Raw genomic sequence first — 16,946 nt, 5'->3', positions numbered from 1 at the left:
TTACCAATGGATCTAGCCAAAATGATGATATAATCATAATGAGAGGATCACTGACCTTTCAAAAATCTATCCACCCAAATATATACAGTGAAGTTTCTATGACCATGTTAATATAGGAGGCAATAAGGTTTTCTCTTTTTTCATATTTTCACAGTGATAGACTGATAACATATAACTAGCATTTTTACATCTGTCTTTCAAAATGAGTAGACGTAGTTAAAAGCAAAGAATTTTAGAGATGGAAGGAAGCTAAGAGATTACGTAATTTAAGTGCTCCCTTTAGCACAATGTTTTAGAAACAGTGGGTGCTCAACAAATTTTTGTCTCTGTCTCTTTCCATATATATATTCGTACGTGTATATATATCAGTGTTTTATTTAAATTTTTGATCTATCAAAGTAATGCCTATACATAAACAATCAAATATTACTAAAAATCTTTCTTATCAAAAGCAGTCCTGTGCTTACTTTCCCAACTCTTGTCCCCCAAGGCAGCCACTTTTACCTTTTTAAACTGCATCTTCTGAGAATTACCTTTATGGTTCCAGGTAATAAGCTTATACTATTGTTTCTTGATTTACTAGCTTTAGAGAGTATTTATTCTCATTATGATCATTGAGAATTTCTCTCTTACCCCAGCTTCTCTCTTCTATTTTCCAAATAGAATTACAATTTTCAGTTAAACCAGTTCTTGCTATTTACACTATTATGACTGTAAATATTGCTCACTGCTGAGTCAAGTAATGTACAATAATTATCTGCCTCATGTGGATGCTTGTCTTCCTGGACTTTCTTTCTTTTTCTTTCATTTGCTTTGTCTTCTGTGTATGTACTGCTTGTTTGTTCCTAATGCGTCATCAGATCTGTTGAATGCCTGGTGTTGTTTGAAACTCTCCAACACATCAAATAATCCATCAGTTCCATTTTTTCTGTCCTGGAGCCTTCCCTACACTGCATTCTGTCCTCATGCTCTAATCTGGACAGGTTGCTGTCTAGCCCAGATGACATGCTGGGACTTTCCTTAGTTTTCCTGGTTTTGGGATTGTTTTTGAGAGAATTTGTTAATGTGAATATAACTAGAATGAGGAAGCATCAACATTTTAAAGAGAATCCCAAGTTATTAATATATACTGTTTATGTGTCCTGGATTCACCAGACTGTGAGATCACTTAAAATGAGGTCACATTTGCTTTTGATGCCTGAATTATAATGGCTCAAGTCGTCGCAATTTGAGTGCAAGATCTTAGCACCACTAACTTTGCAAAGTGCCCTCTGAATTTTTCTGGGGCTCCCTAAAAGGGGTTTATTCACATGTGCTCACTAACTAGTCTCTCCACTGATTACCACAAGGCATTCGCTGTGTTCCTCTTCTGCTCTGACCCCATGGCGATGTGTATTGCCCCAAATGCTGTTTGAAGGTGCTCATAGTATCCGTCACTGCTGATGGTAGGTATCCCTCATAAGATGGGTGTTGTACTTGCCAAGGGCATTTTCTCCTGATGTTGCCATTTCCAAGAATACCAAGGACTACTCAGGTTGATGGCAGGTAATCAGAATGACCATTTCTGCATTTCCATGCCACTTTCCCACTCCTCTACCCCTCCGTTGCTCAAAGTCCAGAGTGCATAGTCTCTTTTGGCTCCTCTTCGTAGTTTCCTCCCTATCACACCTCTTTCCAAACCAATAATAATCAACAGTCATAACTAGCTGCTAAGCACCCATTTGGGCAGGGACAACACAAAAGCTAGAAGGCTCAGAAACACAGTTCAACCACATAATTTATTACCAAACCAGAATGTTTAACATTTATATTCTAGTGAGTTTCTTAAGTCAGAGAAATAGCTTTAAAGTGAGATGAAGTCTCCATTCTGGAGATAGAACACTACTTGCAACTTTCAAATGATGGACGTCTTTTTCTGCTAAACAAGACTTCAAATGCCTTAGACTCTACCCTCAATCCAAGTACCATACTGCAAATCTTTAAATATGTCCATATTTAGACAAGCCCAGAGATTTTTTCCTTTGGGAAAATTTGGAAACCTTGTATAGATAACTGTAAGTAATAAAACAGAATTAAAATACAAAATATTTCAGAGTTTTCACTAATTCAGACTGGCCTTTGCCCTAAAAATGGTCTAATTTGCTGATTTAGAATTTTCAAAGACTACTTAAAGGTAGAGATGCCACCAACAGGGAGATCTGCTAGCTGATGACAACAGAGGAAATACTTTTTCTTGTGAAATTTAAAGTACTACCACGTTGGTCTTTTTGGCCAAATGAGAGAATTGTTTTCAAAACAAAGGCCATATTATTCCAGAAAGAAATTTCAAGGGACAAGACCCTTCATCATCTTCCCCTGCCTCCCTGTCCATTTCCCCCTCTTTAATGTTCCAATTTTCTTCATTGGGTGGATGAGGATAGTTGGTTCATAACTTACCCAATTACTAAGAGGTAGAGCTGGGATTTTAACCCAGGTCAATTTGACTTCAAAACTGGTGGTTCTTTCCTGCTTACCATATCGAGATGCGTCATTTTTGATGAGTACAGAGATGACCCTAAGGTAAAGAAGCTGATCTCGGAGAACTACCAAGTCATGTGGCTTATCTGGGATTTCCTTGGCGTATTTAGTGGTTTCTTGGTGATACACACTCTGTGTTGAAGGCTCTGGAGAGGATCCCCTGGGCAAGCAAACCTAATGCCAAACCTCAGGGTCCTGCTCATTTCTTCTAACGCCTTTTCTTCCATCCCTTTTTTGGAGAGAGGCCAAGTAACCGGTTGCTGATCCTGCACTCTGCCTCCCATAAGCCATCCAAATGACAGTTCCGACTTACCTTTCCTATGACATCTGTTAACAGCTTGAGGGCCAGAGGATCATGAACCAAGGAGTCTGTATAAAAGGATCCAAGGTATTTCTTTGGGTTGGTTGGGTTGTCCTGGGCACACAGATCTGGGCGCATGCTGAATCCATGGGAAATTCTTCCCACAGTGAAGGGGAAGGAACCACCTGTAAGTAAAACCCATTACTGAGGGGCTAGTGTCAGTTGAAAAAGATACCTTTCAATCCTCATGTTCTATGCAACGAGAAGTTACTGTAGCCCAGATGGTGAGCAGTATTTACAAAGGACCTACAGGGTTCCAACTGCTGGGAGATAACCTAGAAGAAACGATGTTAACTCATCTAAAAATTCGGTTTAAGGAATTTATCCTAAACAGAGAAGAGACGTGTGTAAAGATATGTGGTCAAGGTTTTCAAATGTAATGTGGTTATAATAGCAAAATACAGAGGCAGTCTATCAGTTGGGGAATATCTAAATAATGATTGCCTATCCATGAAATGTATTACCATGCATGCAACCATCAAAAATGATGGAGCTCTATATTTATTGACATGGAAAGATGTCTCTATATGCTGTTGAGAAGGAAAGACAGATTAGAGAACAGCACATAGAGTTTGATATTGTGTGTATGTGTTTGTGTGTGTGGTGTGTGTCCAAGAGTCACAAACTCAATTACCTACAGGAGACCAAGCATGAAATGTAAATGAATGAAATAGGCCTATTTGTAAACAATAGTAAATGGCAGGGACTATCGTAAACTGGAGAGCTTGTGGTCTGACTAGAGGGATTTAAATAAAAAAACAAAACAAAATAAAACAAAAACTGTGCCAACCAAACTAAACTTGTGTGCAAAAATGGAATTTGGTCCTCAAACCATCATATACTTTATGACTAGACTGATGGTTGGAAGGGTGTTATGGACTGCATTGTGTCCCTCCAAAATTCATGTCATGTTGAAGCCCTGACCCCCATTGATACTGTATTTGGAAATAGGACATTTAAGGAGGTAATTAAAGTTAAATGAGGTCATAAGGTAGGATCCTAATCTGATAAGACTGGTGTTCTTAGAAGAAGAGAAAGAGACACCAGAAATCTCTCTCTCTCTGCACACGCACAGAGGAAAGGCCATGTGAGGACACAGTGAGAAGATGGCCTTCTACAATCCAGGAAGAGAGGGCTCACCAGAAACCAACCCTGCTGGCACCTTGATCTTGGACTTCCAGCCTCCAGAATGTGAGAAAATAAATTTCTGTTGTTTAAGCCAGCCAGTCTGTGGTATTTTGTTATGGCAGCCCCAGCTGACTAATACAGATAGGGTCTTACCTCCATGTGCATAACATACTTTCAGTTTAGGAAACTTTTCAAATACTCCACCCATGATCATGGAGCAAATGGCTGTAGTGGTCTCTGCTGGCATTCCTGAAAAAGGAAACAGTCATAAGGTGCAGGGCTTGTCATCTCCAACAAGAAGAAGCTCAGTGATGCTAATGGTTGGGGAACGGCAGCTTGCTGTGACTGTCAGTGCTGAGAAATGTGACGTCCCTGTGCCTCAGCAAGGCTTGGTTGTATACAAGCCATTACTTCGGGAAGCAGAACCATCTGACCCTTCCTATTTGCCACTTGCAGGTAGAGTCATCTAATGACTAGAATGGTCAAGGAGCCAGAGGACCTGGCTTTTGTCCTGATTCCCCCAGCTTCAGTCTTGGATACAGTGGGGCAAGCAGAGGACAATGAGTCTGGGCTGAATGCTACTCCTCCAATTTTTTGCTTTCTGGCCTTTGACAAGTTATTTAATGCCCCCGAGTCTGCTTCGTCACATGTGAAATGGGAACAGAAAAAGGCCCATCTTGTAAGGCTATTGTGGAGCCTTGCAAATGATGATGTCAGGAAAGTTCCTGGTGAGAACTTCACAGTGGAGTTGCTCAACAAATATTAGTTGCCTCCCTGTGCCTCAGTTTCCTCATCTGTAAAATAGGGATGATGATGGTTAGTTCTTGGCACTCAATAAATATTATGCTCAATAAATATGAACTAATATTATTATTCCTGCCAAATCTTTGCTCCTTCTTAGAGCTGAGGTTAAAAACAGCTGGATTAAAATGAATTATTTCAAGTGCTCTGTGCTCCTGGAAGAAACAGCTATTCCATCCCTGGGGCCTTCACCTCCACAGTCAGTCTGGGCTACATTTCCAGGTGACTGCTTTTCACACTGTGATTAAGAAATCTCTGGGGCCTCCACAGCTGAGGCTTGCACCTTCTGGGGAAGCCTGACTTTCTAACTGCTGAATGGGGCTTTACCAGATGCTCATTCTGCCCCAAGCCTGTTTGTTGTTCCATGCACAGAGATGTTTCTGGCTCCCTGGCGTCTTGGGAATTCTGGAAGCATGATGGATTCATATCCATCTGGGAGTGGTTTGTGGGCAGAGCATCCACTTGGACCACAACTCTATAATCCCATTTTCCACACTGGAGCCAAAGTACAATATTTACAATGTTAATTTGATCATGACCTTCCCCTGCTGGGGATCCTCCAATCCGCTAATGACCTCCTTTATATCCAGAATAGAATTCTGAAATTAGCCTGTTTGTTTGTTTATGGTCTGCATACTTATTTATCATCTCTTTCCTCTAACCAGAACATAGGCTTCAGGAGGGCAGGGGTTTTGTCCATATCTATATCCTTGGTGCCTGGTACAAGGCCTGGCATGTTGGAGGGGATCAATATATACGTGTTGCATAAATGAATGATGAAATGACTCTACGCAAAGGCTCTCCTCTGTTTTTCATGTGGAAGTTGCAATGTAAATAGGTTTCTGAGACTTGTCAAATTGTTATGTGAATTAGGAGGATGAGATTTTCTTGGAAGCTGGACAGCAATGGGGCCTCTTAGGTTATCTCTTCCTACTAATTATTGCTTAAGAATTTGGTGGCAGATGGGTAGGAAGCTGCTTCACTAAATACATTAGTCTCCAAAAGCAATCACAGAGGCATAAAATGTAAGAACAGAAAGAAAATCCAGACCAGCTGTTTCATTTTACATATGAACACCTAGGGCCCAGGAAGGTGATGTGATTTGCTACAGGTTATACAGTGAAATAAAACTAGCTGGAGCTGAAATTCAGTTTTTTGACTTTTAATATATTGTTCCGTTTAATTCTTCATGGTAGTTACTTTATAATTACTTGTACCAATTGTATAATTGGGCTGAGGAGAAAAAGGATAATGGCCTCCCTAAAGAAAATCCAATGCTGTTCATTTGGGGACCCAATTTTCATTGGGTTTGTAGATGAGCTACACTGTTCACTTGTGGCCCCAGAATTTTACATCTGTATCCATTTCTTCTTATCAAGGATGATAAGGAGAGATTGGATAGGCCAAATGGAGGTCTCTCCTCCTTCCCTTTCCCTCACCCTCATATGGAACCATGAATGAATAGCGCAAGAGGCAAAGAGCAGAAAAGAGGAGCAGATGACAGGAAAACTGAAAACCTGGGTCATCTGTAATCTAGGGCCTCAGATCTTTGGGTGGCGGAAGTTGACCTTCTACTCCTTACTCCAGGGTTCTCAGTAAGAGTTGATGCTATTATTGGCTCCTTAAAAAAATCTATTAGACAGGCATGGTTACTTATTTTGGGAGCCTTTTTGGGAGTCTGTATAGTAAGTCATACAGGCTTTGGAGTCAGACTGATCCACGTGAATTCCATTTTCACTTATTAACTGTGTGACTTGTACGACTTACTTAACCATGATGAGACCCTCAGTTTCTCCATCTATAAAACAGGCATTGTAACGTCAACCTCATAGAGTTTTGTGTGGATACGATTAAAATTAAATGAGGTAATATATACAGCACTTATCTGAGTAAGAGCTCAATAACTCACAATCCTGTTAATTATTCATAGTTTCTCTCTGACACAATTAGGGTTCCATAGATAATTGGAAAAAAACAAAGACTTGATCCTCTTTTCCAGATCCCAAGCCGACACAAACCTACGAGCCAAGGGAACCAGTATTTGGCCATCCGTCCATCCATCTGCATGTCCCAGGGGTGCACGAATAGGGAACAGTTCAGCTTTTCAGCCGCCTTCAAAGAGGCAATGAGAGAGACAGGGTTATTTGGACAAGCCAGCAAATACCGGGTACTATTTTAGGGAAATTGCTTTTCCCTGGGTTATACTGATCTGAATAAATAAACTAACACACTTTTGAAGTTGTTTCCTGATCTATATAAAAGAGTCATTGATAAACTCTGCTCCTGCTTGGAAAGTAAAAAGGACACTTACAATTAACAAGGGGGCTGGTGGATATACCGTTGGCTTTGATGAATTTAATATATTGTCTGGCAAAACAAGTCACAGGAAACATCTGTCATTCAAACATTTGGCTGAGAGCAAAATGCTCAAGGACTGATCTCACACCGCAAATGCCAGGGAAGTTTCCCCTGCTAGTTCCTACTTGGTCCATTCTTTCTGAAGGACTGCTCAGATTGTATCCTTGGAGTCAGGGTCAAAGTGTTCTCTTCTTTCCCCCACTGGGAAACCTGAGGATGTGGAAAGTGAGGAGGTGATGGGCTAGGAGCCAGGGGCTCATGACTGGGCTGGAGCAGGCTGGCCTGACCCAAGCCATCTGGCTACTCAGAGCCCAACACTGGGTGAGAATTTCTGGTGTCTTCAGGCACTCACAGAACCTCAGGAGCCCAGCTGAGTCCCTGAACAGTTTGCTGTGGATGTGATGACGTTAGAAAGGAAAGAGCTCTCAATGCCTCAGTCAGGCAGGTACTGAGATAAATGTCATGGGCAAACCTGCGCCAGGGCCTTCTGGGAAATGGAAATACCATCTGGATGAAATGACCTTTACTCAACAAAATGCTTAATTTTAAAAAGTCCCTTGAACAGGCATGGCATTGAGTATTAGCGCTTATCAAGGTTCAAAACAGATTTTTCTTAGTACGTTTCTTTTCCAAATATATCGGGGTGCTGGAGTGATTCATCCTACCTTTACATACAAATATGTGGGCTAAATAGGCTGATGTAATGTGACTTCTGTACATAAGCATTTTTAAAATGGAGAAACAATTCTGGGGCAACAGGGGATTCTGGAAGTGAGGCAAACAATAGGTTGGAGAAAGGACTTCTACTTCAGCAGGTTCTGCGGAGCAGAAGAGATCTAAACCCTTTGCAGGGAGAGGAGCTAATTGGTTTTTCTGATAACGGATGCAGGCTGGAAAGAGAGTATCAACTTCTTGGGATGGTTTGGGTTTGACAAAGACACACGATCATGTTATCTCAGTGGGATTTGACTCCTCATTAGGATAAACCTTTATTCTACGTGTCTAGGACAGTTCACTTCTATTCGGTTCAAATTAACAAATATTTCTGATCACCTTCTGTTTGTGAGGCATTGTAGAGAACACAAAAAGAAGTCACTTATACTCTCAAAATCATAACTCACATTAACTGAGAACTCACCATGTGCCAAAGCTGTTATAAGAATTTTACAGTTATTAACTAGTTTAATCCTTTATTAAATGAGTACTTCATTACTCCCATTTTACAGAGAAGGATACTAAGGCAGGTAGAGGCTAACTGAGTCAGGTCTTGTGGCTGATAATGGGTAGAGGCAGGCAGATTTCCACTCTGTCTGCCTCATACTTGTAATAAAGTCACTTTTGTGCCTGAAAACTGCCCTGAGTATGGTATTGTTGGGTTCACTCACTGAGAAGAGAGGTCTAAGAGATAAGGGGGACAGTGAGATGGTTTGAAGTTCCAGGATCACCTTAAAATAACAAAGCCAACTTGGGTTATGGTAACTCCTCTCATTTGTTTAAGCACATGTTACTGATGCAAGTTAGAGAGTAGTGAGGCTGGCAAGTCTTACTAGCCAAACAAAGTGCTGTCAACCCCAGGACATCACAAGTCAACTGGGGCGAGGATGCTCTCCTGAATCCCCTCAGAGACTGGCAGCCCCCAAAACAGCTTAGTTAGAATGATTGATGGGTTGAGCTAGTCACACAAATGAGAGTATCCCATTGGACCCCAACCAGCTGCTCTTGCTTTCTGAGCCCCTTAGTAATTCATAAACCCAGTTGCAATGAATAATAAAATGACTGCAGCTGAAGGCTTGCTCACACTGTGCTGAAACAACTTGGATGCACAAGTAAATAAATCCTCTTTCAAAGCTCATTAAAGTTTCTAGAAAACATTCACTGGATCAGTTCAACCACCACAGCCAGTAATTTTCAGGGAGTTCAATATTTAGAGGAACATTAAATCTTTCAGCTTATTAGGAGGAAATTTGATAGGCAATCCTAAACTTGTGGGCAGTGTCCATAGATACAAACATGGAAAAGCTTTTGCATGTTGTCAGAGCTCAATAAATATTAAATGATTGGTGATTATAGTGCCTGGTGAGTCCACGACCATCTACATAATTCATTATTGAAGATTTTCCATTTACAATGAAAATAACAGAAAACAGTACTATTATAAGTCTAGGAGGGAAGTAAGAAATTTAAAAGTGCCATTGAATAAAGAAGTACGCATCTTGAATCCTGGTGCTAAGGAAAGCAGGTTTAGTTGCAGAAAGAACAGAAGGTAGAGGGAAACTGGTGGAGAGGACCATGGGACTGTGGCCATTTTGGTTGGATACTTCAGAAATGGATGGCATTGAGCTTTTGAAAATATATTTTATTATGCAATATTTTAAATATAGAAAGCTATAAACAATAGGACAATGAACATCCATATACTCACCATCTCGTTTCATCAAATGTTATTTTGACGGCAATTTTTGCTACGTATTTTTATTACACATTTTCAAAATATATGGCTTTAAAAGTATCTTAATTGAGGATTAAATAAATCAAAACATATCCATATATTGGAATATTATGCAGTTATTCAAAAATCATGCATTAGGAGAATTTTCATTTAGGTTGGAAATTCTCAATTAAGATATGAAATCACATGTATATTACAATTCCAATTTCATTAAAATGTAAATCTATGCAGATATCTGCAAATAAAAATACAAATGAAACATACTATAACCATGGTTGTTTATCTTTGGGTGGCAGGATTATGGGTTATTTTTATTTTTCTCATACTTTCCCGTATTTTCCACAGTTTCTTCAAAGTTATTTTATAATTTTGAAAAATGATAAGAATTATTTTTTTCCAAAGCAAAAATAAATACTTTTTTTTTCCCATGTCACTAACATGGTTCTTTTACAGGTGGCTGTGATGAGGGTAATATTTTGGCTTCCAAAGGATAGATGAAAAGGAGAGCAAAGGAGGGAGAGAGAAGAGACATTTCAGCGAGTCAACGCAGGGCTGGCCTCTTCTAGTAAAACGTCCCACTCTTTTTGGAAGCTCTTCCCACCTTTCCCCCTACAACTATCCTGTCATCAGGCATTTCTCTCCCTCCCGGTGAAGAGGCGCCGTCATCTTCCCGCCAGCACCCAGTGCAGCGCCCGCCCCTCTGCGTGTTGGTCGAATGAGCCGCGTACTCACTGCGTAGACAGGGAAGAGTTCTTGCGCATTCAAGTCCCACTCGTTGACGTGGGAGCCGATCTGGACCCCCGGAAAGCCCAGCTCATTCACACAGCGCTCCATCTCCTTGATGGCCAGCTCCGGGGCCTGCATGGGCAACGTCCCCAGGCCCACAAACCTCCTGGGGTGGCTCGCAACGGTGGCAGCTAGGTCGTTGTTTAGAAGCTGGCACAGGTCTAAAGTGTCCTGAGGTTTGGCCTGTTGGAGATAGGTAAGGGAAACCACACGGTTCAAATCCCACTTTAGATGTTTACTCTGAACAACACTTCCCCTGGGCTAAATCATTTGTTATTATCAGTGGCTTTATCCCTCCAAAAACTGAGGCTCTGATTGAGATAGGCACGGGCTGCAGGGGACCCAGAAGCCAATCATTGCAAATGCAAAGAAACTTGCTAGTATGATGCTGATTAATTGAAAAATTGAGTCTATCATCAGAAAGTATGGACACAATTACTGAGCCTAGCATCCTACACTAGAGCTGGGTTGAAGATGGGCCCACCCACTAACTGCAGACAGGGGACTGCAGGGCTGCACACCCAGCCCCCCTTCCCCCCCCCCTCCCTCGGCCCCCTGCCAATTATACACACAGGAAGCTGGCCGTGACCCAGTGCTTGATGCCACCATCAGGACACCTCCTTGTCACGCCTCATCATGGGATGCCAGGCTGCTCATGGACCTCTCCTCTCCTGGTCCATCCTCTTCTCTGTCTTTCCCATTGGCAGTGACACTTAAGAGTTAGCAGAATGCTGAGGCAGAAGAAGTTTGCTTTCTGTTCTCCTAACTCTCCCTTCTTTATTCTTTCCTTTCAACATCATCCCACCCCACGGCCAGGAATTTGATTCTCTCCTGCAATCCCAGTTGTCCAGTCAGAATGGTACCCAATCTGATAAAGACAGGCATCTTGAGGCCTTAGAGCATTTTTATTTCAAGCAGTGAATCTAATCTCAGGACCAGATTAGGATCAAATCACTAAAACTGGAATTATGAGCACAGGTTGGGGACATATGTGTGATCAGGTGGTATTTCCATTGCTCCTTAAATCACAACATGAGTGAATGTTTACTTGGTTGAGCAGGTGCTTAGTGCCCCCCAGCTGTGTACAAACATGTCCTTCCACAGGCCTGCAATCAGGCCTGAAACTTTTAGCGCTCGAGACTTGATCACTTAGGGAAAGGCATCCAACCCCAGGAATCTCGTTTTGAATTGTACGTTTCCCTGGGAGAGGCAACATATTAGGCCATTATTATCATTCTCACTTCAAAATTATTACCACCTCAGAATAAACTGGCTTGTCAATTACTGAGCAAGGCACTGCAGGAATGAGTCATCAGACAGGGAAGTTCTGATGGAGATTAAAGTTGGGTCTAGAACTGCGTTGTCCTGTGGAAATATAATGTGAGTCACATAGTAACATGTGACTGCTGGCTATCATACTGGACCGTGCAGGTCCAGAGCAACGACATGACTAGGAAGACAGGCCTGAGAGGGGATGCTGCAGTTTGAGAAGTTGAGGGACCCCAGTGATCTCTAAAGGAGAGAAGACTTGTGGGGGCAATGTCACGACTTGAGGCCTGTCTACTTTCTAGGGAACTGGACATGAGCATTCAACCAGCAAAGAGATGGTTTGAGGTTTCACACTCACCCAGTAGCTAAACATGACAGGAACTGTGGAAAGGGCTTGTGCGGTCACTCCTAGACACAGACACAAAGAAAGGCAAAGCTGATGAGAAGAACCGCCTGGGCACTCCTTCTGCATTTCCCAGAGCCAAGGAGCCCAGCCAGTCTCCATCCCAGCCTCCTCCTGCCCTCCCCTCCCTCGCTGCTCCTCCTGGTTTCCCCTTCTCTTACCTCTCTGTCCCAGGCCTCCTCATCCCTCAGCCTCAGTTCTAGGGGGAGGGGTAAAGGCTGGACAAAAGTGAGATCATTCAAGAAAAACTAATTTACTCCATTTTTCAAGGATTATTTCCACCCTCCTTCCTTTGCAGTTTTATTTAAACAAGACATTTCCCCACGAATTCTTTCAGGGCTTTGCATGTTAGGTCCTGCATGACAGAGTGTATTTCTCAGTCACCTTCCTGGCCCCTTTAATTCATCTAAATGAGCCTGGGTGGAGTCCCCCTGTCTGGAATGCTCAGAATGAGAACCTGGATTTGGCTCCAGAATCCAGCATCCAGGATGCCTAGAATCTCCTGTCTTTAAGCTCCTGGAGCTGGGTTGTCAGGAGAGATGCTGCCAGACTGAGGGTGGCTTCTCTTTCCCCTGTACCCACATCCAACCCACCAGTGAGTCCTGTTAGTGCCGCTCTGAATCTTTTTATCCGCCCACCTCTCCCCATCCCCTGCCACTCCCTGGCCCAGGCCACCAGCGTCTCCTATGGACCACTGCAGAAGGCTCTGAATTGGTCCCTCACCACCATTCTTGTCCTCTTACAGTTTGTTCTCCACTCGGAAGTCAAAGTAAGGACTAAAACTTAAATCAAGTCACTCCCTTGCTTAAAACTTCTGACTTTTCATCACTCTTAGCATAAAATCCAGACTTGAACATGGTCTATAAGGGCCCACACAGTCTCTCCCAGGGCTCACATTGTGCTTCGTTGGCCTCCTGCTTGCTCTTTGAAGCTCTTTCTCATCCCGAGGACCTTTGCACTGCTGTTCCACCTACCTGGAAAGCTCTTTTGGCTCATCACAGGATAGAGTCCTTTTCACCCTAAGTCTTGGTTCAAATGTCCCCTCCTCAGAAAGGCCTTCCCCAGCTCCAGCCTCTCTCTATCCTATCATTCTGTTCCTTTCCTTTTCTAATACTTATTACAGCCTGTCATGACTGTGTTTAGTTGTGTATTTTTATGCTTGCCCTTCTTGAATGCAAACACCACATGAGGCTATCTGTCCATGCTGTATCCCCTGGTGTCCAGAGTGGTGTCTGGCACGTTGAATATGACCAACAAATGAAAGAATAAGCTATCGTTTAGCGAGGACTAGAGACTCCAGCTTTTGATTAGAGACTGTTGTTCAACGTTGTCATGAGATTTTATTTACATTCATTGATTAGTATAAAACAGAGTTCTTTTCAATTGTAAAATCTTTATATTTTACATAAATACTTTTGCTTACATTACTCTATTGAATTTCTCCATTTTACGGATTAGATCTAAGGTCACATGGCTTGACTGTGGTGGGATGAGGCTCCCGTCCAGCATTGCTCCTTCCCTACACCTCAGTGGCCATCACTTGTCACCAATTTTCATATTAACATAGTAAATTGCATTATTTGTGTGTTGGTTGGTTTGAATACATATTCTCTGGTCTTTGAGAACTGAGAGGGGGAACAAACAAGTCTAATCCAATCAGAGCTTGTATATATATATATATTTTAGTTTTATTGAGGTCATAATGGTTTATAACATTGTGAAATTTCAGTTGTACATTATTATTTGTCAGTCACCATATAAGTGTGCCCCTTTACCTCTTGTGCCCACCCCCCAAGCCCATTCCCCCCTGGTAACCACTAATCTGTTCTCTTTGTCCATGTGTTAGTTTTTCTTCCACATATGTGTGAAATCATACTGTGTTTGTTTTTCTCTGTCTGGCTTATTTTGCTTAATGTAATACCCTCAAGCTCCATCCATGTTGTTGCAAATGGGATGGTTTTATCATTTTTATGGCTGAGTAGTATTCCATTGTCAATATATATACCATATCTTCTTTATCCATTCATCAGTTGATGGGTTCTTGGGTTGCTTCCACATCTTGGCTATTGTGAATAATGCTGCAATGAACATAGGGGTACATAAGTCTTTTTGAGTTGTTGATTTCAAGTTCTTTGGATGAATACCCCATAGTGGGATAGCTGAGTTTTATGGTATTTCTATTTTTAATTTTTTGAGAACTCTCCATACTGTTTTCCATAGTGACTGTACCAGTTTGCATTCCCACCAGCAGTGCATGAGGGTTCCATTTTCTCCACATCCTCTCCAACATTTGTTATTTTTTGTCCTGGTGATTATAACCATTCTAATGGGTGTGAGGTACTATCTTAGTGTAGTTTTGATTTGCATTTCCCTGATGCTTAATGATGTTGAACATCTTCTCATGTGCCTATTGGCCATCTGTACATCTTCTTTGGAAAAATGTCTGTTCATATCCTCTTCACATTTTTTGACTGAGTTGTTTGTTTTTTTGTGGTTGATTTGTGTGAGTTCTTTATATATTTTGGAGATTAACCCCTTGTTCGATATATGACTTGCAAATATTTTCTCCCAGTTGATGGGTTGTCTCTTTGTTTTGTTCCTGGTTTCCTTTGCCTTGCAGAAGCTCTTTAGTCTGATGAAGACTCACTTGTTTATTTTCTCTTTTGTTTTCCTTGCCCAAGTAGACATAGTAGTCAAAAAGATGCTGCTAAGACCGATGTCAAAGAGTGTACTGCCTATGGTTTCTTCTAGGAGTTTATGGTTTCAGGTCTTACATTCAAGTCTTTGATCCACTTCGAGTTAATTTTTGTGTATAGCAAAAGATAATGGTCTACTTTCATTCTTTTGTGTGTGGCTGTCCAGTTTCCCCAACACCATTTGTTGAAGAGACTTTCCTTTCTCTACTGTTTGTTCTTGGGTCTATTGTTGAAGATTGGTTGTCCATAGATATGTGGTTTTATTTCTGGGCTTTCAATTCTGTTCTATTGATGTGTGTGTCTATTTTTGTACCAGTATCATGCTCCTTTGATTATTATAGCTTTGTAGTATATTTTGAAACCAGAGTTTGTGATGACTCCAGCTTTGTTCTTTTTTCTCAGGATTGCTTTACTATTTACAGTCTTTTGTTGCACCATATGAATTTTTGGATTCTTCATTTTATTTCTGTGAAGACTGTCATTGGGATTCTGTTTGGGTTTGTGGTGAATCTGTAGATTGCTTTAGGTAGTATGGACATTTTAATTTCATTTATTCTTCCAATCCATGTTCATGGAATATCTTTCCATTTCTTTATGTCATCATTGATTTCTTTCAGTAATGTCTTAAGTTTTCATTGTATAGGTCTTTCACCTCCTTGGTTAAATTTATTTGTAGATATTTTATTCTTTTTGTTGTGAGTGTAAATGGGATTGTATTCTTGAGTTCTCTTTCTGTTAGTTCATTATTAGAGTATAGAAATGCAACTGATTTTTGTAAGTTGATTTTGTACTCTGCAACTTTGCTGTAGTTGTTGATTATTTCTTATAGTTTTCTGATAGATATTTACGGTTTTCTATATATAAAATCTTGTCATCTGCAACAGCAAGAGTTTCACTTCTTCATTATCAATTTGGATACCTTTTATTTCTTTTTCTTGCCTAATTGCTGTGGCCAAAACCTCTAGTACTATGTTGAATAAGAGTGGCAAGAGTGGGCACCCTTGTTTTGTTCCTGTTCTCAGAAGGATGACTTTCAGTTTTTCCCCATTGAGTATGATGTTGGCTGTGGGTTTGTCATATGCAGCCTGTATTATGTTGAGGTACTTTCCTTCTACACCCATTTTATTGAGAATTTTTGTCATAAATGAATGTTGGATCTCGTCTAATGCTCTCTCTGTGTCTATTGATGGGATCATATGGTTTTTATTCCTCATTTTGTTAATGTGGTGTATCTCATTGATTTTCAGATGTTGAATCATCCCTGCATACCTGTATAAATCCCATTTGATCATGGTATATAATCCTTTTAAAGTATTGCTGTATTCAGTTTGCCAATATTTTGTTGAGGATTTTTGCATCTATGTTCATCATCGATACTGGCCTGTAATTTTCTTTCTTTGTGTTGTCCTTGTCTGGTTTTGGGATCAGGGTGATGTTGGCCTCATAGAATGAGTTCAAAAGCATTCCATCTTCTTCAGTTTTTTGGAATGGTTTGAGAAGGATAGGTATTAAATCTTCTTTGAATGTTTGGTAGAATTCTCCAGAGAAGCCATCTGGTTCTGGACTTTTATTTTTTGGGAGACTTTTGATTACTGTTTCAATCTCTTTACTTGTGATTGGTCTATTCAGACCTATTCAGGTCTATCCTCTATTTCTTCTTGATTTCGTTTTGGGAGGTTGTATGTGTATAGGAATTTATCCATTTCTTCTAGATTGTCCAATTTGTTGGCATTTGGCTTTGCAGAGTATTCTCGTATAACCTTTGTATTTCTGTGGTATCTGTTGTAATTTCTCCTCTTTCATTTCTGATTTTATCTATTTGAGCCTTCTTTCTTTTTTTCTTACTGTGTCTGGCTAATGGCTTGTCAGTTTTTTTTTTATCTTCTCCAAGAACCAGCTCTTAGTTTCATTGATCCTTTCTACTGTTTTTTTTGTTTGTTTCAATTTCATTTATTTCTGATGTAATTTTCATTACTTCTCTCCTTCTGCTGACTTTGGGCTTTGTTCTTCTTTTTCTAATTCTGTTAAGTTTAGTGCAAGATTGTTTATTTGAGATTTTTCTTGTTTGTTAAAGTGGGCCTGAATTGCCATGAATTTCCCTCTTAGGACCGCTTTTGCTGCATCCCATATGAGTTGGTATGGTGTATTTTCATTCTCATTTTTATGCAGATATTTTTT

At 40.8% G+C, this 16,946-nt stretch overlaps 1 protein-coding gene across 1 annotated transcript in view; it reads right to left on the bottom strand.

The window, feature by feature from the left end:
• Nucleotides 1-16,946, bottom strand: part of ACMSD (aminocarboxymuconate semialdehyde decarboxylase) — a 70,129-nt gene that overhangs the window by 31,467 nt on the left and 21,716 nt on the right. Inside the window, exons 4-8 of the mRNA XM_001489267.4 lie at nt 12,028-12,077; nt 10,347-10,583; nt 6,826-6,919; nt 4,160-4,255; nt 2,831-3,003 (exon numbers count right to left, since the gene is read on the bottom strand). Of these exons, the coding sequence (XP_001489317.1) occupies nt 2,831-3,003; nt 4,160-4,255; nt 6,826-6,919; nt 10,347-10,583; nt 12,028-12,077 (650 nt within the window). The remainder of the gene's footprint in view (nt 1-2,830; nt 3,004-4,159; nt 4,256-6,825; nt 6,920-10,346; nt 10,584-12,027; nt 12,078-16,946) is intronic.

Source organism: Equus caballus, chromosome 18, assembly GCF_041296265.1.
Source record: "Equus caballus isolate H_3958 breed thoroughbred chromosome 18, TB-T2T, whole genome shotgun sequence".
In the NCBI taxonomy this organism is placed as follows: Eukaryota; Metazoa; Chordata; class Mammalia; order Perissodactyla; family Equidae; genus Equus; species Equus caballus.
This window is presented reverse-complemented; position numbering and strand designations above follow the sequence as displayed.